Below are 25,571 nucleotides of genomic sequence, written 5' to 3' on the forward strand. Positions count from 1 at the left end.
TGTGAGGAGTCGCAGAGAAAGATGGGGGTGTGGGGTTGTCAACCCTGAATTTCCCCTGGGAATCTGGGAGAGCCCTACCCCTCTTCAAGAGTCTGAGCCCCTCTCCCTGCCTGATGTGTGTCCTAGGAGCTGCTGCTCTTTGGGACCTGAGCCCCTCTCCCTGCCCTTGCACGTGAGTTGGGATTAGGGGTTGGAGTAACACAAATTTAAATATCTGAAATCCAGAAAATGAATTGTTATGGTACACATCACCCCTGTGTGGGGACTGGGTGGGCCAGGGCATTCCTGAGGAAACAAGGGCAGAAAGTCGCAACTGGGGATGGATAGTGGGAGTGAGTGGTCCAGCTTGGTGTGCAGTTAAGGCTACATAACCAAGGTAGCATGCAGCCTGCCAGTAGGCTGCTACATGTGATATCTGTATTCAGCAGCATAAGGCAGGAGACAGCAAGGAACAACTTCTTAAATGTTAATGACTGCTGCAGTGCCAAGTAATGGCTTAATGGGCTGGGAAGGGAAGGGAGAACTGGAAATGTTGGTGGCAGGGGCTACATGTTGCGGTGAATGATGAGGCAGAGGGTGAAGAAGCACATAGACACACCAGTCTTCTCTTACTCTCTTAAAATTACAGTAACAATCATGTAAGAAAAGTGACACGGTTCTGAAACCTAGACCTTGCATGGGATTTCTCTCATCAGCCCTGTTAACTACACACTGCAAACATTTCAAAGCATGACCATTATCCCCATTCCACTATAGCAAATATACAGGAGTGGTGAAGAGCATCAAGGAATCACATAGCAACTGTGTGGCCTAGAGGAAAGACTATTGGACTGGGACTATTCCTAGCTCTGTCATCGGCTTGCTGGATGACCGTGGGCAAGTCATTTCACTTCTCTGTGCCTCAGTTTTCCATCTCTAAAATGGGGATAATGATGTAAAGTTCTTTGAGATCTACTGATGAAAAGCACCACATAAAACCAGGTCTTTTAATGATTAACCTTGCCACAGTAACATATAACTGCAAACCTAGGTGAGAATTACACCTGCCTAAATGACCATTAACTCCTACCAACAAGCATTTCTCTTTCTGTTTAAAAAAACTAGGAAATTAAATAGCAAAAACTTTATTAATGCAGAGTTAAGGTTGCTTGGTGATAGTTCTTGCTCTTCCAGAACATCAAGTTCAGCAAAACTGAAACTTCTGTAAACCAGAAAATACAGAGTTATGGTAAAACACCCAGACAGCCTTAACTCTGCCCTCTTTGAGCGATGCCCCAATATGCCCATAACACAATGTAAAGGCAGAGTAGGAGTATGTGTAATAGACATGTGCTAGCTGCACTTGCCCTATGCTCACAGAGCTTACTCCACTGACAGAATACCACACTTGTAAAATTTAACAATAATTTCATACTCTCTTTCCACCCTTTCACACTTGAACAAAAGATACCACCTAAACCTGTATTTCCCCTGCCCATCATTAAATCCAGAGGCCGCTCTCATATCCCACCTCACTGCTGATAATACCAATGGCAAGAAGGTCCTAGTGCTCTGCTTCTGGCTCAGTCTTACATTTCTGTATTGAGATGATCCATATATTCCATGGCCAGAAGGGATTATTATGATCATTTAATCTGATCTCCGGTATAACACAGGCCAGATGTAGACTGGAACCTCAAGTTACATATGTACCTCTTTCCTTTGCTTACACACCTGGGGTGCACTCAGACCCAGAGCTGCTCAGATCAAAATCACAGTTCATTCAAGCTGCTCCAATTTATTCCTTCACTATCCAAAACAGCAACACCTAACAGTGAATGCAGCTGGAGTGCATGAAGATAATTCCCACTGCCTGTTGCCAGCTTCAGAGGAGCAGAGTTAAGATTGTGTGGGCATTTACCTTAATTCTGTATTTCCTGGTTTTCACAAATTTGAGGACTCTGTTTTGGAGGGGCACAAGATAGCACCAGGCAACCTTAACTCTGTGTTAACAAAGTTTTTTTTGTTTGTTTTTTTGTTTTTTTTAAATCATTTATTTCGTTCAAACATTTTGTATAAAATGTTTGATATTTGCATAGAAAATTAATACTTGTGTACTTAAATGTAGCTTTATGATTACTGTTTAATTTATAGTCATGATCTTGGTAGAGTCAAGTAGGATAAGTGCGGTACCCTATTTATTTAAAAAAAAAAAAAAAAAAAGCCACTGTAACCTTGAAATTGAATGTCCTTTGATTTGGTTGGAACAAATTGTATTGTAATTTCTAATCCAGTCATGTGATATAAAAGTGACTGTTCATGTTTCCCTGGTATGCTATGCTTTTGTTCTTACACTTATTTTTGCAAGTATGCTATTTTTCTTAACTGCTTCTGTTTTCTTCATCTAAAATATACTATGCGATTACAAGAGAGTGTCTAAGAAAAGTGAATTTTTAAAGGACATTTTTCATTTATGAAATATTCATTTTATTTTTTTCTTGGTTATTGTATCCAGTTGTTGAGTGTGTGCAGTACTGGGTGCTATGCAAACTTTCCTAGCCAAATGTCCCCCATCTCCATGCTAGGCTTGGGTAGACCCCATCCTGGCAGGAGGGAGGAACCTAACTGTGGACTGAAAACATGGAAAGTCTCAGTCCAAAAGAAGAATTGTTGAGAGAATGAGCAAGTGAAAACAGAGAACGAAGATTACCTTAACTAGCATTTGTGAAATCAATGTAAATTTGTTGTGAGGTTGGGTCCTGAGTACTGCGTTCTGTGAACCAATCTTGGGCTACTACTAACCTTTGCCATGTTCACTTTACATGGGGCTGCCTCTGGAGCCAATGTCTTTGTTTGGCTCATGCATACTTGCTCTTAAAGCCCCAGTCTTCAGCCTCCATAACTAATACCTTCAAGTCTGGGCCTCAGCTCTGCGCTGGGCCTAAACTCTGGGCCTCATTTTCTGCTGCTGCTTGATAGTCCTCTCCTTATAGAATCATAGGACCGGAAAGGACCTTGAGAGGTCTTCTAGTTCAGTCCCTTACTTAGTCTTGCCTTGAGTGTATTATCTAGACCATCCCTGACACATGGTTGTCTAACCTGCTCTTAAAAACCTCCAGTGATGCAGATTCCACAACCTCCCTAGGCAATTTATTTCAGTGCTTAAGTACCCTTACAGATGGGAAGTTTTTCCTAATGTCCAACCTAAACTGCCCTTGCTGCAACTTAAGTCCATTGCTTCTTGTCCTATCCTCAGAAGTTAAGGAGAACACTTTTTCTTCCTCCTCCTTGTAACAACCTTTTATGTACTTGAAAACTGTTATCATGTCCCCTCTCCATCTTCTCGTCTCCTGACTAATCAAACCCAGTTTTTTCAATCTTCCCTCATAGGTCATGTTTTCTAGACCTTGAATCATTTTTGTTGCTCTCCTCTGGACTTTCTCCAATTTGTCCACATCTTTCTTGAAATGTGGCACCCAGAACTGGTCACAGTACTCCAGTTGAGACCTTATCAGCATAGAGTAGAGTGGAAGAATTACTTCTTGTTTCTTGCTAATACATCCCAGAATGACATTTGCTTTTTTTTTTAGGGCTGTCGATTAATCACAGTTAACTCACATGATTAACTCAAAAAAAATTAATCGTGATTAAAAAAATTAATTGCGATTAATCGCACTGTTAAATAATAGCATACCAATTGAAATTTATTAAATATTTTTGGATGTTTTTCTACATTTTCAAATATATTGATTTCTACTACTACCACTGAATACGAAGTGTACAGTGCTCACATTATACTATTATTTTTGATTACAAATATTTACACTGTAAAAATGATAAACAAAAGAAATAGTATTTTTCAATTCACCTCCTACAAGTACTGTAGTGCAAACTCTTTATCGTGAAAGTGCGACTTACAAATGTAGATTTGTTTGTTTGTTTTGTTACATAACTGCACTCAAACAATGTAAAACTTTTTAGAGCCTATAAGTCCACTCAGTCCTACTTCTTGTTCAGCCAAGCGCACAGACAATTTGGTTACAATTTGCGGGAGATAATGCTGCCCACTTCTTGTTTACAATGTCACCAGAAAATGAGAACAGGCATTCTCATGGCACTTTTGTAGCCGGCATCACAAGATATTTACATGCCAGATGCGCTAAAGATTCATATGTCCCTTCATGCTTCAACCACCATTCCAGGGGACATGCGTCCATGCTGATGATGGGTTCTGCTCGATAACAATCCAAAGCAGAGAGGACCGACACATGTTCATTTTCGTCATCTGAGTCAGATGCCACCAACAGAAGGTTGATTTTCTTTTTTGGTGGTTCGTGTTTTTTACAGTCCAGCTGTCTGTAATCAAAATAAATAGAGCATTGTACACTTTGTATTCTGTGTTGTAATTGAAATCAATATATTGAAAATGTAGAAAACATCCAAAAATATTTAAATAAATGGTATTCTATTGTGTAACAGTGCGATTAATCGCGATACATTTTTTTTAATCGCTTGACAGCCCTACTTTTTTTGCAACAGTGTTACGCCGTTGACTTGTATTCAGCTTGTGATCCACTATGACCCCCAGATCCCTTTCTGCAGTGCTCCTTCCTATGTAGTCATTTCCCATTGATTGTTCCTTCCTAAGTGGAGTACTTTAGATTTGTTCGTATTGAATTTCATCCTATATACTTTAGACTGTTTCTCCAATTTGTCCAGATCATTATGCAGTAGCTGGTCCTTTCCAGAGACACTTGTGCTACTTCCCCACTATTGTATGTGGGATGTTCCCTCTAGTCTCAGGGGACTATGTCAGTAATATAACACAGACCTCCAAAGGCTGGAATGGCTTGGTCTAAGCCACTTGCTGCGTCTACCTACATACCAGCTCCTCCCTAGTCTGTGTCACTTGTCAAACATGCCGTCACTGGGCTCAGAGCACAGGAGACTCAAACATGGGAAGAGGTGGGGAAGAGGGTCCTCCTCCATTCCTTTTGCCCTAGTTTCCAGTCCCCTGTTACCACTGGTCCCCTATATAGCTTCTTCCCTATGGGTCACTCCCGTCCACCACCCTTTTTAATAGGGATAGTGTTTGAGGAATTGGAGTTGAAACTTCCTTTTTGTCCTTCTGCTCCTTTCTTATGTATCTAAGTCCTTGTCTACACTAACGAGGTAAGTCAATCTAAGTTACTCTTTAAATTACATAATTTAAGTTGACGTAGCTTAGATCGATTTACAGCAGTGTCTACACCGTGCTATTTCGGAGGTAGATGCTTTCCCACCAACTTAGCTTCCGCCTCTCAAGGAGGTGGAGTACTGAAGTGGATGGGAGTGCACTCTCTCATTGGCTTATCTCATATTCACCAGACTCGCTAAATTAACACCGCTGCATCAATCGCAGCAGCGCCGATTTAGCCCTTAGTGAGGACAAGCCCTACATGTAGTCATGCAGTCATTATGGGAGCAAGGATTAGAATTCAAGAATTCCTGGCTCTTTTCTTCATTCTTTGCTTACTAGTAACTAGACAGTGCTACCTGTAAGAATAATATAGGTATGTGTAACTTTTCTATTCTATAGTTTGACCATTATAGCCTTTAAATAACACTGCTCTACAGCCAAAATGCTTCTGAAATAAATGTAGTCAAACTTTACTAATTCTGGGTCACTGAGAACGAAAATGATGCTTAAAATTGTTGATTAGCTCTAGTTTTCAAGATACGCTATTGGGTCAGTATATACGACCCTTGACTTGGGAATGGCGGAGGATAAGTGAGTTATAAAGGGAAGGGATCTCAATTTAAACCAGAAATGACTAAAATACACCTTTGACTGGATCTATGAATAAATCTATGACTGGGTTTGGACAGTACTTGCTTTTTAGGCAAAACAATGAATGATGCAATCTGAAGCTGGTATTGCGTCATACATGATATGAATTGCATCATGTTATTCCTAGAAGTCATGGATGATGCAATCATAACGAAGCTTACATCACTCTGCTGAACAAATTGCCCTATATCAGCTCTAGAAATCATACAGTGTCATGCTCTCTTATTTGTCAGTGTTTGATTTTGCAAAGGGACACATTTCTGTTTAGCCAAAGTGAGCAGAGATGCCTCGTACTTGTGTGAACAGTGCAGATAACTTCTGCTATGTTTGTGGTGAAGTGACTTTTGCATCACAAAAGCGCAGTATAACCACTCTGGTTAAGAAAGCCTATCACCTTTATTTTGGCTGCAAAATTGGAGATCAGGACAAGAGGTGGGCCCCACACATATGCTGCAACACTTGTGCAACAAATCTTCGCCAGTGGTTGAACAGGAAAAGGAAATCTATGCCTTTTGCAGTGCAAATGATTTGGAGAGAGCCAACAGATCATACCAGCAATTGTTACTTCTGCATGGTGCCTCCAGTTGGGAAAGGTGTGTCAAAGAAGAAAAAGTGGACTGTGCATTATCCAAACATTCCATCAGCTATACGCCCAGTACCCCACGGAGAAGGACTGCCGGTTCCTGATGCACCAGAATCATTCTCACTTGAGTCAGACGAGGAAGAGGATGAAACTTCTGGTCCTGAACCATCAATGTCACAGGACCCACATTTTCTCCCATCCTCCTCCTCTGAACCACACCTTATAACACAAGGTGAACTGAATGACCTTGTCAGGGATTTGGAACTACCCAAGAGTAAAGCAGAGCTGTTGGGCTCCAGACTACAGCAGTGGAATCTCCTGGCAGGTGATGTGAGGGTTTCCATGTTCCGTGACCGTCAAAAGGATCTTGTCCCATTCTTCTTCATGGAAGGTGATCTTGTAGCCTGCAACAACATCGATGGTGTGATGGCAGCCCTCAACATCATTCACGATCCAGATGAGTGGAGACTGTTCATTGATTCATCGAAGACGAGTCTTAAAGCTGTTTTACTGCATAATGGCAATGTCTTGCCATCAATTCCAGTTGGTCATGCAGTCCATATGAAGGAAACCTATGACAACATGAAACAACTTTGGAGGTGCATAAACTATGACCAACATCAGTGGCAGCTTTGTGGCAATTTGAAGGTTGTTGCTCTCTTGCTTGGTCTGCAGACTGGATACACAAAGTACTGCTGTTTTCTCTGCAAATGGGATAGTTGTGCAAGAGATTCCCACTACATCAAGAATGATTGGCCACTCCGACAGTCATTGGAGCCTGGGAGGAAAAGTGCTCAGCATCTACCACTTGTTGAATCAAGGAAGATTTTGTTACCACCCTTACACATCAAGCTGGGTCTGATGAAGAACTTTGTCAAGGCCATTGACAAAACACAAGCAGCTTTCAAGTACCTCCGTGGAAAATTTCCAAGGTTAAGTGAAGCTAAGATAAAGGAAGGTGTCTTTGTTGGTCCTCAGATTCGTGAACTTCTTCGAGATGATGCATTTGACCATGCACTGCGTGGCAAGGAAAAGACGGCATGGAAAGCCTTCCAGTTAGTGGCAATAAATTTTCTCGGAAACAATAAGGCAGACAACTACAGGTTGTTGGTGGAAAACCTCCTCAAGGCATACAAAAGCCTTGGTTGCAACATGTCACTAAAGATATGTCTTTTGCACTCTCATCTAGATTTTTTTCCACCGAACTGCGGAGCAGTGAGCGACGAGCACGGCGAGCGATTTCACCAGGACATTGCAACAATGGAGAAACGCTATCAGGGCAAATGGAGCCCATCAGTGCTTGCAGACTATTGCTGGACAGTGACAAGAGATGCTCCATTTAATGAATACAAGAGACAAGCCAAGAAGCGCCGAGTAGACACTGAATAGGACTAAACTATGTACAGAATAGTTTTTTGCCTTTTGTTTCATAATAAATTTTATTTATATAACCCTTTTGCTGATTTTTAAAGTGTTACATAAACAGGACAGGTGAAATATTATCATGTAAAGCAACCATAAACACATGAAAAGACCTAGGTTTACAATTTATGATTAAAACTCTACTATCTACACAATATACATGGACATAAAATGTAAAAACTTAAATATCTTAGAAACAGTAGCCAATCAGATGTTTTAATTGTCATATTTGAATTCAGCACATCAAAATACATAATAAATAGCACATTTTATCTCTGAAGCAGACGACTTCTCAAAAATTGTAGACCAGTGTAATTTTTTAAAACATGCAATTTTTGTAAGAGTATTAAACAATTTACTATAGTCTCAAAAGTCCTATTGAAAAGACTTCAGAGGAAAAGAACTATGAATGAGAGCATATAAAACAACTTAATAGACTTCAGTAGTGCACTTAGGAAGAGTGTGCTACTTTACAAATATTACATCGATCAAAGACTGTGTAAATTGTTTTCACTATACCCAATTATGGAAGCCTGCGAAGTCTTTTTCATAACAGAATTCAGAGAACATTATATGGTAGGTTCCCATTAAATAATTTAATATGGTTGTATTTCAGGCCACTTGTAAACGGGATCATAGGCTCGCAATGCTTAAAACTCGTCGTTTGCATGTGCAGAAGAAGAAAGAAGAGGAGATGAAACACTTTGAGGAAAATACTAATTGGCTGCATCGTGTGGAAAATGAAATGCGTCTCCTGGGACAAGATGGCCATATTCCACAGGTAAATGACTTTCCTTTCAAAGGTAGATTTCAGACGTAGTCAAACATGCTTATAATAGTTGGGAACAGATTCTTTCCTGGAATTTTTTTAGTTATGGAAGACTCTTCCAGTGCTGATTAGAGAAGTGTCAACTGGTTTAGTCTCCCTGGCACAAATCCAGCAGTTCTTCTGCTCTTCCTGAATGTATTGCATCGTTTTAATGCAATTATTTCTCATTCATGAAAATATTTAGCTATGTACAGTGGTAAGCATACTGATGGCATTTAAAAAATTGAACAGAGCATAGTTTGTAAAAATAGTGTGACACTACATTTTTACTGGCATGGGTTAGAATTTATTGGATATTCAAAAATGAGTTTTAAAGCATTTTAAAAAAGGTATTGGCACACTGGTATAGGGAGGGCGTTCCAGGCTTGGGTGATCATAGAATCATAGAATATCAGGGTTGGAAGGGATCTCAGTAGGTCATCTAGTCCAACCCCCTGCTCAGAGCAGGACCAATCCCCAAACAGATTTTTACCCCAGTTCCCTAAATGGCTCCCTCAAGGATTGAACTCATAATCCTGGGTTTAGCAGGCCAATTCTCAAACCACTGAGCTATCCCTCCCCCCCAGCATAGGAGTCACTTAAACTAGAGTGTAGGTTTTATGTTATAAGCCCTTTCTCTTCAAATTCATGAACAAGGATGAAATTTGTGTTAGCTATAGCTATAATTTTCAACCCAAATGTTATTGCTGGGGAAATGAGACAATTTCCATCCCACCATGCTAAAAGAACTGGCACATGAGATTGCTAATCCAGAAGCAAAGATTTTTAATGTATCTATCCGGGGCAGTACCATGTGACTGGAGAACAGCTAATATCGTACCTTACCTATATTTAAGAAAAGGGGGGTGGTGTGATCATGGCAATTGCAAACTTGTTAATCTCACCTCAGTAGTGTGCAAGATTTTGGAACAAATTTTGAAGGAAAGCATAATTAAATTCATGGAGGTAGATAGTAATGGGAATGTAATGCAACATGGGTTTACCAAAAGTAGATTATCCCAGACTAACCTGATTTCCTTCTTTGAGAAAATAACTGATTTTTTTTAGATAAGGGAATAGCAGTACATCCAATATACATGGACTTTGGTAAAGCATTTGACATGGTGCAACGTCGGAAATTATTAGTAACTAAAGAAGATGGGGATTAGAACAAGAATTGTAGGGTGGATAAGGAACTGGATAACGGGTTGTGCTGAAAGGTGAACTATTGGATTGGAAGGAGGTTACTAGTGGAATTCCTCAAGAATCAGTCTTATGACTAATAAAAATATTAAATACGATTAATGACCTTGGCACAAAAAGTGGGAGTGCGCTAATGAAATTTGCAAAGTTGGGAGGCATCAATACAGAGGAGGATCAGAATACTATACAGGAAGATCTGGATGCCCTTGAAGACTGGAGTGGCAGAGGTTCTATGAAATTTAATAGCACAACGTATACGGTCATACACTTTGCCCTGGTCTACACTACGAGTTTAGGTTGAATTTAGCAGCGTTAGATCGATTTTAACCCTGCACCCGTCCACATGACGAAGCCATTTTTGTCGACTTAAAGGGCTCTTATAATCGATTTCTGTACTCCAACCCAACGAGGGGATTAGCACTGAAATTGACCCTGCTGGGTCGAATTTGGGGTAGTGTAAACGCAATTTGACAGTATTGGCCTCCGGGAGCTATCCCAGAGTGCTCCATTGTGACCGCTCTGGACAGCACTCTCAACTCAGATGCACTGGCCAGGTAGACAGGAAAAGCCTCACAAACTTTTGAATTTCATTTCCTGTTTGGCCAGCATGGCGAGCTGATCAGCACAGGTGACCATGCAGAGCTCATCAGCACAGGTGACCATGGAGTCCCAGAATCGCAAAAGAGCTCCAGCATGGACCGAACGGGAGGTACTGCATCGCTGTATGGGGAGACGAATCCATGCTCTCCGAACTCCGTTCCAAAAGACAAAATGCCGGACTATTTGAAAAAATCTCCAAGGGCATGAAGGACAGAGGTTATGACAGGGACCCGCAGCAGTACCGCGTGAAACTTAAGGAGCTCAGGCAAGCCTACCAAAGAACCAGAGAGGCAAACGGCCGCTCCGGGTCAGAGCCCCAGACATGCCGCTTCTATGATGAGCTGCATGCCATTCTAGGGGGTGCCCCTACAACTGCCCCACCCCTGTGCTTCCCTCCTCCCCCACCCCTTCCGGGCTGCCTTGGCAGTTATCCCCCTATTTGTGTGACAAATTAATAAAGAATGCATGACTTTGACTTTATTGCCTCTGCAAGCGGAGATCAAAGGGGGGAGGGGAGGGCAGTTGGCTTACAGGGAAGTAGAGTGAACCAAGGGGGTGGGTTTTCATCAAGGAGAAACAAACAGAACTTTCACACCATAGCCTGGCCAGTCATGCACAGCGCTCCCTGCTGTGCTCTTCTAACCACCCTGGTGTCTGGCTGCGCGTAATCAGCGGCCAGGTGATTTGCCTCAACCTCCCACCCCGCCATAAACTCTCCCCCTTACTTTCACAGATATTGTGGAGAACACAGCAAGCAGTAATAACGAAGGGAATATTGGTTTCGCTGAGGTCTAACCAAGTCAGTAAACTGCGCCAGCGAGCTTTTAAATGTCCAAAGGCACATTCTACCACCATTATGCACTTGCTCAGCCTATAGTTGAACTGCTCCTTACTACTGTCCAGGCTTCATGAGCCACGGGAGCAAGGGGTAGGCTGGGGTAGGTGCGACCGCACGGTGCTGCCGACTGGGAGAGCAGCCTGAGGCAGAAGCCTCCAGCTGGCATGATATTCCAGGCAGGACTGAATCTCCATTAGACGAAACTTGAAGAAGAGAATGACCTGGAGTCATTCCCATTTTTGTCTAGGCGCCCCTGACCGACCTCAGTGAGGCCGGCCAGGAGCACCCATGTCTGCCCAGGCGCCCCCCGACCAACCTAACCGAGGTCAGCCAGGAGCACCCACGGAACGACGACGACGGTTAGCAGTCGTATTGCACCGTCTGCCGTCCGCAAGGCAAGGTGATGCTGCTATGTAGCACTGCAGTACTGCATCTGCCAGCAGCACCCAGGAGACATAGGGTGACAGCGAGCTGAGCGGGCTCCATGCTTGCTGTGGTATCTCGTCTGCACGGGTAACCCAGGAAAAAAGACACGAAACGATTTTTTGCCATTGCTTTCACGGAGGGAAGGAGGGGGGCCTGACGACATGTACCCAGAACCACCCGCGACAATGTTTTTGCCCCATCAGGCATTGGGAGCTCAACCCAGAATTCCAATGGGCGGCGGAGACTGTGGGAACTGTGGGATAGCTACCACAGTGCAACGCTCCGAAAGTCGACTGTAGACACACACTGCCGACTTAATGTGCTTAGTGGGGACACACACAATCGACTATATCAAATCGATTTCTATTAAATCGACTTCTATTAAATCAACCTAATTTTGTAGTGTCCTGATACTAAGCCTTTCTGCTACAAACGGGGGGGTCATCAGTTGGAAGGGACAAAGGAGTGAGACCTGGGTGTGTTGTTTGATCGCAGAATGACAATGAGCCACTGGTGTAGTGCTGCTGCAAAAAAGGCAAATGCATTTATCAGGTGAGACATTTCCAGTAGAAAGGGGAAAGTATTAATGCTATTGCGCAAAGCACTAGTAAGACCTCATCTAGAATACTGTGTACAGTTATGGTCACCCATGTTCAAGAAAGATTAATTCAAAATGGAATGGGTACAGAGAAGAACTGATAGAATGATCTGGGGAATGGTGGAAGTCCCATCTTGTTAGAGGAGACTGGAAGAGCTTGGCTTGTTTAGTGTAATAAGAAGACGTCTGAGAGGGGATATAATTGCTCTCTCTAAATACATCAAAAGAGTAATTACCAGGGATGGTGAAGAACTGTTTAAGCTAAAGAACAATGTTGGCACAAGGACAAATGGGTATTAAGTGGTCATGAATAAAATCAGGCTGGAAACTAGAAGGTTTCTAACTATCAGAGAGTGGTTCTAGGATAGCCTCCCATAAGGAGTAGTGGGGGCAAACAACTTAATTGGTTTTAAGAGAGAGCAGAACAAATTTATGGATGGGATTGTGTGACTGTTGTTTGTGATGGTGGGGGGCATGGCTCATCAGCCCTGCGGGTCGGGGTCCCTTCTGGTTTACATTTTACATTCAGGTCTTCATCCAGCCCCCTGCCAGGGTTAGGAATGGATTTCTCACCTACCTCAAAATGTATTTTGGATTTTTATCTGGTCTCCTTTCCCTGAATCATCAGAGATGGCCATAGCTAGAGATGGGACTCTGGATGGGGTGGGCCAGTGATGTGAGGTGTCACTGATCATTCTCTCTCTCATGTGCTTGACTGGCTGGTTCTTGTTGACATGTTCAGGGTCTAACTGATCACCACATATGGGTTCAGGAGTAAATTTTCCCCCAAATATTGGTAGTGACCTTCGGGCGGAGAAGGGATAGGGGGTTCACCTTCATCTGCAGCATGGAGTGTGGGTCACTTGCCAGGATTATCTGGGTGTATATCAATTAATCCCCTGCCATTGCAAGGGTCTTGGGCATTGGTGCACCCTAGTCCCTTCTATTCTCTGTCTGAGACACATAATAGTTTAGTCCCCTGTGGACTGTACTGTTTTGGTATAATTTTCATTTTGGGTTTAGTGTGCAGGTGTTGGGTGATGCCTGTGATCTACAGGATGTCAGAATAGATGATCTGGTGGTCCCTTCTGGCCTTAAACTCCATGAATAAAAAAAAATCTAGAATGGTTTCAGATATACACCAGGTATATGCTATTGTACATATGTGTACTCTTAACTACGTCCAGCACACAAATCTGTTTGTGAATGGAAAACTATAGGACAATAGCATTTCACTGCTGTGTCTAACTAACCTAAATTAGATTTTATTCCTTCTGTAAGATTTATTAAATTAAAAGTTAGTATTGGCATAGTTGTAGATGAATTGCAGAACTACTTTTCAAGGTATTGCATGCTAATCTCTCAAAATCTTTTTTAGACTGAACTTGTGTGTATCGCACTGAAATTGAAATAATATTTTTTATGTAACTTATTTCTCAAGGTGCTCCGTAAAGATCTTCACTGCTTCCATTTAAAGCTAGAGGTCAAGGATCTGAAAATGCAGATTGAACACATGATGTCTCTAGTATCACTTCAAGAGCAGCAACATAAGCAAACAGAAAAGTAAGTGTGTGTTTGTATATCATGCTTGACATGTTTGTTCCTCTTCAAAGCTTGATACTTGTATAATAAATGTACAGATTTCAGTGAGTTTCAGGTAACAATGGCAGCATAATTTTCCAAACCTTTATCTAAACAGTTATAAATACTGAAATAAAAATATATTCCTATATAATGGAAAACATCATAAGCATAGTATTCTTGTAATGTTCAACAGAATGTTGAAAATTCCCTCCACCTCCCAGTATCCCTTCAATATAAGATTTTTCCTTTAATAAAAGGTGATCAGCATAAGAATGGCCACACTGGGTCAGACCAAAGGTCCATCTAGCCCAGTATTCTGTCTTCTGACAGTGGCTGATGACAGGTGCCCCAGAGGGAATGAACAGAACAGGTAATCATCAAGTGATCCATCCCCTGTCGCCCATTCCCAGCTTCTGGCAAACAGAGGCTAAGGACATCATCCCTGTCCATCTTGGCTAATAGCCATTGATGGACCTATCCTCCATGAATTTATCTAGTTTTTTTTTTAACCTTGTTATAGTCTTGGCCTTCACAACATCCTCTGGCAAGGAGTTCCACAGGTTGACTGTGCAGTGTGTGGAAATAATACTTCCTTTTCGTTTGTTTTAAATACTTCCTTTTGTTTGTTTACCTATTAATTTCATTTGGTGGCCCCTAGTTCTTGTGTTATGAGAAGGAGTAAATAACACTTAGGGCTTGTCTACACTACTGGCCGGATCGGCAGGCAGTAATCAATCCAGCGTGGGTCCATTTATCACGTCTAGTATAGACACGATAAATCGACTGCTGGGCGCTCTCCATCGACTCTGGTACCCCAGAACAAGGAGCGCAAGCACAGTCGACGGGAGAGCGCCAACTTCGACTTACCGCAGGGAAGACACCGCAGTAAGTAGATCTAAGTACGTCGACTTCAGCTACACTATTCACGTAGTTGAAGTTGTATATTTTAGATCGACCCCGCACTGTAGTGTAGACAAGCCCTTACTTATTTGCTTTCTTCACACCAATCATAATTTTATAGCCCTCTATCATACATCCTTCCTCCCCCCGCTCCCGTCTTTTCCAAGCTGAAAAGTTCAGTCTTATTAATTCTCATACGGAAGCCGTTCCATACCCCTAATCATTTTTGTTGCCCTCTTCTGAACCTTTTCCAAGCCCAATATATCTTTTTTGAATTGGGGCGACCACATCTGTACGCAGTATGGGGGCGTACCATAGATTTATATAGAGGCAATATATTTCCTGTCTTATTATCTATGCCAGGGGTCGGCAACGTTCGGCACGCGGCTCGCCTGGGTAAGCACCCTAGCAGGCCGGGCCAGTTTATTTACCTGCTGAAGCAGCAGGTTTGGCCGATCGCGGCCCCCACTGGCCGCGGTTCGCCATCCCAGACCAATGTGGGCGGCAGGAAGCCACGGCCAGCACATCCCTCGGCCCGCGCCGCTTCTCGCCGCCCCCATTGGCCCAGGACAGCGAACCGCGGACAGTGGGGGCCGCGATCGCCCGAACCTGCCGTGTCAGCAGGTAAACAAATTGGCCTGGCCCGCTAGGGTGCTTACCCTGGCGAGCCGCGTGCCGAACGTTGCCAACCCCTGATCTATGCCTTTCTTAATGATTCCCAACATTCTGTTCACTTTTTTTGACTACCGCTGCACATTGAGTGGATGTTTTCAGAGACCTATCCACAGTGACTTCAAGATCTCTTTCTTGAGTGGTAACAGCTAATTTAGACCCCATCATTTTATATGTATAGTTGGGATTGTGTTTTCCAATGTGCATTACTTTGCATTTATCAACATTGAATTTAATCTGCCATTTTGTTGCCCAGTCACCCAGTTTTGAGAGATCCTTTTGTACCTCTTTGCAGTCTGCCTGGGACTTAACTATCTTGAGTAGTTTTGTATCATCTGCAAATTTTGCCACCTCACTGTTTACCCCTTTTTCCAAATTATTTATGAATATGTTGAATAGGACTGGTCCCAGTACAGACCCCTCGGGGACACCACTAATTACCTCTCTCCGTTCTGAAAACTGACCATTTATTCCTACCCTTTGTTTCCTATCTTTTAACCAGTTACCAATCCGTGAGAGAACCTTTCCTCTTATCCCATGATAGCTTACTTTGCTTAAGAGCTGTTGGTGAGGGACCTTGTCAAAGGCTCTCTGAAAATCTATACTATACACTATATCCACTGGATCCCCATTGTCCACATTCTTGTTGACCCCCTCAAATAATTCTAGTAGATTGATGAGGCATGATTTCTCTTTACAAAAACCATGTTGACTATTCCCCAACAAATTATGTTCATCTATGTGTCTGACAATTTTGCTCTTTACTATAGTTTCAACCAGTTTTCCTGGTACTGAAGTCAGGCTTACAGACCTGTAATTGCTGGGATCACCACTGGAGCCCCTTTCAAAAATTGGCGTCACATTAGCTATCCTCCAGTCATTTTGTACAGTACAGAAGCTGATTTAAATGATAGGTTACAAAGGACAGTTAGTAGTCCTGCAATTTCACATTCGAGTTCCTTCAGAACTCTTGGGTGAATACCATCTGGTCTTGGTGACTTATTACTGTTTAGTTTATCAATTTGTTCCAAAACCTCATCTAATGACACCTCAGTTTGGGACAGTTCCTCAGATTTGTCACCTAAAAAGAATGGCTCAGGTTTGGGAATCTCCCTCACATCCTCAACCGTGAAGACCGATGCAAAGAATTCATTTAGTTTCTCCTCCATGGCCTTATCGTCCTTGAGTGCTCCTTTAGCATCTCGATCATCTGGTGACCCCACTGGTTGTTTAGCAGACTACCTGCTTCTGATGTACTTAAACAAAATGTTGCTATTACTTTTTGAGTCTTTGGCTAGTTGCTCTTCAAATTCTTCTTTGGCCTTCCTAATTATATTTTTACACTTCATTTGCCAGAGTTTATGCTCCTTTCTATTTTCCTCACTAGGATTTAACTTCCGCTTTTTAAAGGATGCCTTTTTGCCTCTCGCTCCGTCTTTTACTTTCTTGTTTAGCTATGGTGGCTCTTTTTTTGGTTCTCTTACTATGTTTTTTAATTTGGGGTATACATTTAAGTTGAGCCTCTATTATGGTGTCTTTAAAAAATTTCCATGCAGCTTGCAGGGATTTTACTTTTGGCGCCATACCTTTTAATTTCTGTTTAACTAACCTCCTCATTTTTGTGTAGTTTCCCTTTCTGAAATTAAATGCTACAACGTTGGGCCTTTGTGGTGTTTTCCCCGCCACAGAGGTGTTACATTTTGTTATATTATGGTCACTATTACCAAGCGGTCCAGCTATATTCACCTCTTGGACTTGATCCTGTGCTCCACTTCGGAATAAATCAAGAATTGCCTCTCCTCTTGTGGGTTCCAGGACTAGCTGCTCCAAGAAGCAGTCATTTAAGGTGTCAAGAAACTTTATCTCTGCATCCCTTCCTGAGGTGATATGTACCAAATCAATATGGGGATAGTTGAAATCCCTCCTTATTCTTGAGTTTTTTGTTTTAATAGCTTCTCTAATCTCCCTGAGCATTTCACAGTCACTGTCACCTTCCTGGTCAGGTGGTCTGTAATATATCCCTACTGCTATATTCTTATTATACAAGCATGGAATTACTATTCATAGAGATTCTGTGGTACAGTTTGGTTCATTTAAGATTTTTACTTCATTTGATTCTATGCTTTCTTTAACATATAGTTCCACTCCTCCACTAGCATGACCTGTTCTGTCCTTCCGATGTATTTTGTACCCTGGTACTACTGTGTCCCATTGATTATCCTCATTTCACCAAGTTTCTGTGATGCCTATTATATCAATATCCTCATTTAGTACGAGGCACTCTAGTTCACCCATCTTATTATTTAGACTTCTAGCATTGTTATATAAGCACTTTAAAACTTGTCACTTTTTAGCTGTCTGCCCTTATATGATGTAATTGAATGGGACTTTTTTTTTTTTTCTTTTGACTATTTCTCATCAGATCCTACCTGTATTTGATCATTTTCCATCCTCTCCTCCTTATTAGGACATAACGAATCTCCATTTATAGATCCTCCTCTAAGGGATGTCCGAACCACGTGCTCCTCTGCACCTGTCGGCTTTCCCCCAGCCTTTAGTTTAAAAACTGCTCTATGACCTTTTTAATTTTAAGTGCCAGCAATCTGGTTCCATTTTGGTTTAGGTGGAGCCCATCCTTCCTGTATAGGCTCCTCCTTTCCCAAAAGTTTCCCCAGTTCCTAATAAATCTAAACCCCTCCTTCCTACAACATTGTCTCATCCATGCATTGAGTCCCTGCAGTTCTGCCTGTCTAACTGGCCCTGCATGTGGATCTGGAAGCATTTCAGAGAATGCTACCATGGAGGTCCTGGACTTCAATCTCTTACCTAGCAGCCTAAATTTGGTCTCCAGGACCTCTCTCCTATCCTTCCCTATGTCATTGGTACCTACATGTACCATGACCACTGGCTCTTCCCCCAGCACTACACATAAGCTTATCTAGATGTCTCGAGAGATCCACAACCTTCGCACCAGGCAGGCAAGTCACCATGCGGTTCTCCCGGTCATCGCATACCCAGCTATCTATGTTTCTAATGATCGAATCGCCCATTACTAATATCTGTCTCTTCCTAATAACAGGTAGGCTGATCTGCAAGCAACTAAGATTATTTTCAGCTGCAATTGTCAAACTTCTCAGAGATCATATTGCAATCCAAGCTATTTTGAAAACACTTTCTTATTTGTAAATCTCTCTGGTACAGCAAGCATATGGAGCTTTTAAAGAACTGAATATTGCTGACACTTCAGTTGTTTTACCACCGCATTATTAGATCGGCCCACATTACTAGTATACTTCCAAAATAGAGTTGTTTAAAATATATCTTTTTATTACATTAGCATTTAACTTCCAGAATTGTTGGATTTTTTTCCTTTCTTTGCTGTCAAATTTCGTATGTTGTAGTATGCTTCCTTTTACTGGCAACAGAAAGTGAGTGAATAGCAAACAGGAGTTGAGTAAAGGATATTCCATATTAAGACCAAGTTTAAGGTAAAGTTACTTCCAAGTAGCACAGAACTTTTAACAAAGGGATGGAGTGTGAGGGCAAGATATTTTCATTCATTGACGCACTGGTCCATCATTGGCTATTAGCCAAGATGGGCAGGAATTGTGTCCGTAGCCTCTGTTTGCCAGAAGCTGGGAATGGGCCATAGAAGATGGATCACTTGATCCTGTTCTGTTCATTCTCTCTGAATCACCTGGCATTGGCCACTATCGGAAGACAGGATATTGGGCTATATGGACCTTTGGTCTGATCTAGTATGGCCATTTTTATGTTCATTTACAATTCATACAGTCCTTATCACTGCCCTGCAGAGTGCATGCATTCCAGAAGATCCCCTGCTCAATACCCTGCGTAGCTTTGATGCTCTATGTCCCACTCTGCCCCTGTCCAGTGGACCGTAGGTGCAGACTGCAGTGGTACCCATAGACTTCATAAAGGATATTGATATAATTTCCATGCGTATACCAAACAATAACATTGATGTTTATAATCTCCCTGTGCTTTAAGGTACGTTGATCAGCTTTTGCTGTGTCGCAGGCTAACCTACCTGAGCTAGCTTGACTCCAGCTATCTCAGGTAACAATAGCAGTGGAGACAGTGTAGCACAGGCTATCGAGTAGAGTATGTAACCAGGATTTGTGCCAGGCTCGTACTGCCTATGCTGCACTGTCTCCACTGCTATTGTTAACCACACTAGCTGGATTCAAGCTAGTTAAGGTAGGTTAGCCTGTGCGTGGCTTTTGCCTTAGACTTAAATGGCATTTAATGATAAGCGAAGTCTAATTTTGTTACATAGAAGCTGTTATACAGCTAATGGGATTCAAGAAAGTTAGATGCTTTGAGCAGATTTTTTAAAAATCAGCTATCCATGTTAAATGCGATTACTGCAAACAACGCAAGTGCTGAATAAGCCACACAAACCTGCAAAACTGAAACTGGAACTCTGGCCCACATTTTGGATGCTGTATAAAAAGTGAACACCACCACTTTGATGCCTGATTGAAAAATAATGGAATTGAAAAAAAGTCTGTGTTGGTTATCTGATGAGATATATAATTGAAAAATAAATATTATCTCTAATAATATCTTTAATATTATCAAAATATATCAACCATACTTCTGTGCCATTTTTCATGTTTTGGTGTATTGCACAGTGTTATGAAAATATTACTTACTAGGATGATAAAGAATTTTCATATACATCATATTTAATAGTTCAGGGAATAGAACACCACCAAAATTAGCAGTGATTTCTGCATGGAGTTTTAGTATTTTTCAAAAGTTGATTACGCTTCTTTCAAATTGAATCAAATAATAAGGCTACTAAATCAACAATAGACTTTAAGGCCAGAAGGAACCAATGTGATGATCTAGTCTGACCTGCTGCATATTGCAGGCCACAGAATCTTGCCCACCCACTCTCTAGTTTAAACCTGCAAGTGACCTGGGCCCCAATCTGCAGAGGAAGGAGAGAAACTTGCAGGGGCTCCGCCAATAGTAGTTTTTATGTTCTAACAGTCATAGTTCATAGCTAGGTTACTGTTGACTAGACTAAAACTTTAATTTAAAGATATTTAAAATTATCTTTGTCTGGGGTTTTTTTTTTTGTTTGTTTGTTTGTAGAGTACTAAATGCTTTGCTTCCAGTTCTAAGAAAACAGTACTTCACCTTAAAAGAAGCTGGGCTGGCAAATGCTGTCATTGAGGCTAACTTCAAGGAGGTTGAACAGCTGATTCAGAGACCAAAAACAGTAGTTTGGGCTGACCAACCTGTTGAAGAGGAACCTAAACAAAATGATCAACCAGAGATGTCTGTTATCCTGGCATTTCCACAACTTGCAAGCAATCCAAATACACCTTGCCGTAAGTATATAATTACCTTTTCTAATGAGAATAATTTGCAATGTTGCCCCAAAAAGCCATGATTGATATGAATAGATTACTTACATTAATATTTGGCAATATAGATTTGCAGTGCCTGCATTTTTTATGTGAACTGTGTCTGCTAAATTGCCATCTATCCCAAAAAAATCTTGGAAACACAACCCAAACTTTTGGTGCAAAATGATGGTCATGAATCAGCTACTCTTGTGGATACAGAGAAAATGTATATGGAGGAAAGACAATTCCCCTCGCCCTCAGACCTGCCTCAAAATGCCATGTCTGATAGAAGATGGACCATTCATTATGTCTAAGCATCTGGTTTCAGTTTTTACCTAGATTTAAGTAGATATAGTGGCACCCTTGGATTGTTCAATTTAATCTTCCTTTAATCTGACTGAATTTCCATAATTGTGGTGTAATCTACACAGTGAACTCTGGGGTGTCCTATCTGAATGTAAACCGGTGATCAGTAGGTTTGGGAAGCCTAGAGGAGAATATTGAGTTAACTTGCCAAAAGCTCCTCTTAGGGTATGTCTACACTACAGGATTAATCCGAATTTAGATAATTCGAATTTGGGAAACAGGTTGTATAAATTCGATTGTGCGCGGCCACACTAAGCACATTAATTCGGTTTTTAACCACATTAATTCGGTGGTGTGCGGCCACACTACCCCATTAATTTAACCACAGTAATTCGGTGGTGTGCAGCCACACTAACCCTAATTCGAATTAACAAAATCGATTTAGGCGCTACTCCGTTCGTCGAGGTGGAGTACAGAAATCGATTTTAAGTGCCCTTTAATTCGAATTAACTGGCTCTGTAGTGTGGACGGGTGAAGGGTTAATTCGGATTAACGCAGCTAAATCCGAATTAAAGTCGTAGTGTAGACCAGGCCTTAGTCTGGCTGTTTGTTGACATGAATCAGGCATTTTGCAGGTATTGCTAAAGTTGGTGGAACTTTGGCAATTTCTTGGCAGGTCACTTACCGTTTTGGGGTTTTTTTTATTTTAATTGCGTATATTCTTTCTTTTACTTATAAAAAGAAATAAACTTCCAACAAATCGGATAGAGCAGAGAGGAATCAGACATGAAAACTTAATCGTTGATCAAGCAGTTTGAATGATGCAACATTAACTTTATAATCTATGAAAAGCAGATCCTAAAGCCCACCATATTTACATACTCGTCTTTTACTCTGGGTACCTTCTCTCCACTTGTATCAAATGTCTTTTTCTCTCAGCTGTTTGAGTGTCCTCTAATCTTAGTGATTGTCCATTTAAATTTCTGAAAGATGTCTGTAAACAGTCAAGAGACATAAAAAAACCCTGCCTTTTTATGTAATATTCAAATGTAACAATAACTAAGGCTACGTTTTAGTCACAGGTATTTTTAGTAAAAGTCATGGACAGATCACGGGCTGTACACAAAAATTCATGGGCCCGTGACCTGTCGATGAGTTTTACTAAAAATACCTGCCCTGACTAAAACTTGGGCGGGGGGCCACGAGTGCTCTTGGGGGAGGGGGAGTCTGGGGGCGCTGCGGGTGCTGGGGGATGTGGCCCGGGACCCCTGCTGGTACTGGGGGAGAGGGCGTCAGACCACGGTGCATGGCCCGGGATCCCCGCTAGTACTGGGGGAGGGGATTGTCAGGGCTTCCGCGTCTCTGCAGCTCCTAGGTGGCGGAGGCAGGGGCTCTGCTGCTCCCGCCACTAGCGCTGGCTGTTGCAGCTCCCATTGGCCAGGAACCGCATCCAATGGGAGCTGTGGGGCTTGCAAGCAGCATACGGTGTGGGCCTCCGCTGCCGCCTAGGAGCTGTAGGAGGGCCATGCCACTGGGATCTGGGGAGCCCCCTGCACTCCCCAAGCCCCTGTCCCTAGCCCTGAGCCCCCTCCCACACACCCAAACCCTGCTGCTGGCCACTGCAAAAGTCATGGAGGTCACAGAAAGTCACGGAATCCATGACCTCCGTGACAGACCCATAGCCTTAACAATAACCAGTTTTGTTCTGTTGTGTGGGGGTTTTGGTAAACTAAATCTGTTTTGGTGGGATAAGCTTATTTAAACTTTTCATAACTATCATCTGAGTGCACTCTTTTGAACCACTCTATTTTCAAGGTGAGGGCTGAAGTTTCTGGTTATGAAAACTGGCTCTCTTCTCATTTCAAATTAAAATATTATGTTTCACTCTACATATAAATGAGTGGTTTTGCCTACTTTTTGTTGTTTTTAGTTTAAATAACAATGTAATTAAAATTAGCTTTGCAAGTGTTTCATGTAAATGGTCCGTGAAACACTTTTTTTTATTTATTTTTTTTAAATAAGAGGTGGATACAGCTGTTACAAGCCTTGCAACTTTTCCAGATATATAGATTTTTTTTTTATGTTGGTGATGTATGGATATGCAAGTAAGTGTTCAGAGTATTTATGACAGGTGATGAGTTTTGTTAGATTTCGGCTATCATTTTTTGTAACTTCTATTCCCTGCCACTCTGCCATGTCAAGCTAAACACTTTTCTCATATGGAACAAAACATATCTACTTCTGTTTCACCCACCTCTCTACAAATCCTATGAGTAACCCACACACTTCCTGGGTGTGGTGCTCTGTCCCCCTCTGGTGGCACCGAGACCACTTAGAGATTAATGAGTCCGCCACAGCCTTACCTAAGAGCTATGTGGCTGTTGGCTCATGTAGTAGAGGCTCATTCATTTAGCTTCAGAGGTCCCAGATTCAATCCTGCCCACCAACACTGGGGCTCTCGGCATTACATATACATTTAGCGTTTGATCCTGCTCTTATTGAATTCAATAACCGAGTAAAACCCATTCATGCTTTTGAACCAAAATCATAAGAATAGACTTCAGGTTTTCACACTGCTCAAGGGGATTGTGTTTGGATTAGTTGAGGATGATTCCCCATTCTCAATTTGTCTACTGTTCAAAGGCTTCAAGTGTTCCTTGGCGAACATAGCCCACTTCTGTTGTTGGATTACAGGTTTACCTACGCAAATGCAAACCACTTGTTTCAGTTGAGGTGATGCTTTTTTACGCTAATCTTCACTTTTTTCATGCAGACATGGTGCTTGACCTGGAAACTCCCAGGTAGATCTTGTTCAGTGCTTTTCTGTAGACTCCATGCAAATCATGGAAGAAACAACTGCCTTCTTAATGGAAGAGTTTTGTAGCATTGCCTGAAAGGCAATCAGTTCCAGCAACACATGTTTTTCACATAGTTCATCTGGCTAAGCATGCACTCTTTTCGTTTCCTCTTGAGGGTTGATTAGTTATGTAACTATGATGTAAAGCTTGTAGGGGATGTCACCAGTTTCCTTTCCAGACTACTGGAGATTTTTATTCTTCACCGAGAACCATATTCTCTCCCCTGAGCAGCTAAGTTGTTGGCAACCTATCCTGAAATGATTTTTCTTCATAGCAAGATGATCCACATGTTTTAATGGGCTCTTTCTTCTGATTATTTATATACTATCTAAAGCTTAGCAGTTAGGCACTGTTCTACAAAAGCTTAAAAAATTAGTCAAGCCACAAAATATGACATAAAACTGCCAATCATTGCTGTATTAAGAACCTGAAAGTTAAATTGACTATAAATAAATTAAAACTAACTTAATTGATTTTCATTGTCTATGCTGAAAGAAATCCAAAAAGTACACAGAGCACAAAAAGTGACATCAGATTTTTGATATTTTTACTTGAGATGGTACTAAGAGGAATGATGAGAGCACCTAACTTAAGTTTAGAGTGACCCTTCAAAAAAGAAGCCTTCTCTTGAATGGTTTTCTTTTTTAATGGTACCACTATTACCTGGTACAATAATGATACATTGCTTAAAATGTCCCCATATTTAAAACCATTGGGCCTATATTGCCTATTTTCCTTTGTAAATTGAATAAATATTCCAAATACCTCAGGCACTTCCTGATGCATATGGGAAAATGCAGTGTTTGGAAGGAAATGAGTTACTCTTTGTGGTGGAATGTATAAACCCTACACCAGAACTGAAGGAGTTAAGGAGCAACTCTGGGCCCAGGCAGCCTTGTCCATCCCCACCTGCAGTGCATGCTCCAGCTGGAGTTGGAGTTTAAAAAGGAGACTGACAGGACAGAAGGGGCCTGACAGGGCAAGGAGAGAGACTTACCCTGAAAGCTCCTGAAAAAGAATGCTACAGAAACCTTTCTCTGGAAGAAAGCCAGCCTGCTGAGCCCAGAGGGCTGAAGGTTCAGCTCTTCACCTTTTCTTTGTTACTGTGTCAAACTGTAAGACTTTGGTGGGGTAGCGAGTGGTAGGAATTGGCCCAGGAGGCAGCCTTAAGGTGCTCCTGGGTGTTGGGCATTGTTGCTTCTCACATGGCCTGGGGCCAGAGCTCTACCAACCACCTTGTTACAGAGGGCATGAAAACCCTCTCTTCCAGACTCTCTGTTGGGGAAACCCAGAGAAGGTAAAGGCTTTGCAAGCCGCATGGCTGGAACCAAGTATCCGCAGGGGTCGCTAAACAGACTGAAGGTCCTCTCCCACCCCCCTTTCCTTTGGGAGGCTGCGAGACCCAATATCTTCCTTGGGACTCTGTTACCCTGGAGAGTGTTGCATCTCATTGGAGAGCTGACCAGAGGATCAGGTTGACACCCACCAAAAGGCAATCCACCACAGGACATGTTAGTGGGCAATGAGAGAAATTGGAGGTGAGGTGAGTAGAGATCTAGTGCCCTAACCATTAGGCTACA

The 25,571-nt window shown here is 42.0% G+C and overlaps 1 protein-coding gene across 1 annotated transcript in view; it reads left to right on the top strand.

Annotated features, from left to right (window-relative positions):
* The window catches only part of KIF18A (kinesin family member 18A), a 111,841-nt gene that overhangs the window by 57,337 nt on the left and 28,933 nt on the right, over positions 1-25,571 (top strand). Inside the window, exons 11-13 of the mRNA XM_024214882.3 lie at positions 8,431-8,595; positions 13,729-13,850; positions 20,571-20,809. Of these exons, the coding sequence (XP_024070650.2) occupies positions 8,431-8,595; positions 13,729-13,850; positions 20,571-20,809 (526 nt within the window). The remainder of the gene's footprint in view (positions 1-8,430; positions 8,596-13,728; positions 13,851-20,570; positions 20,810-25,571) is intronic.

This window comes from Terrapene carolina, unplaced genomic scaffold (genome assembly GCF_002925995.2).
Source record: "Terrapene carolina triunguis isolate 2854851 unplaced genomic scaffold, T_m_triunguis-2.0 Scaffold96, whole genome shotgun sequence".
NCBI lineage: Eukaryota > Metazoa > Chordata > Testudines > Emydidae > Terrapene > Terrapene triunguis.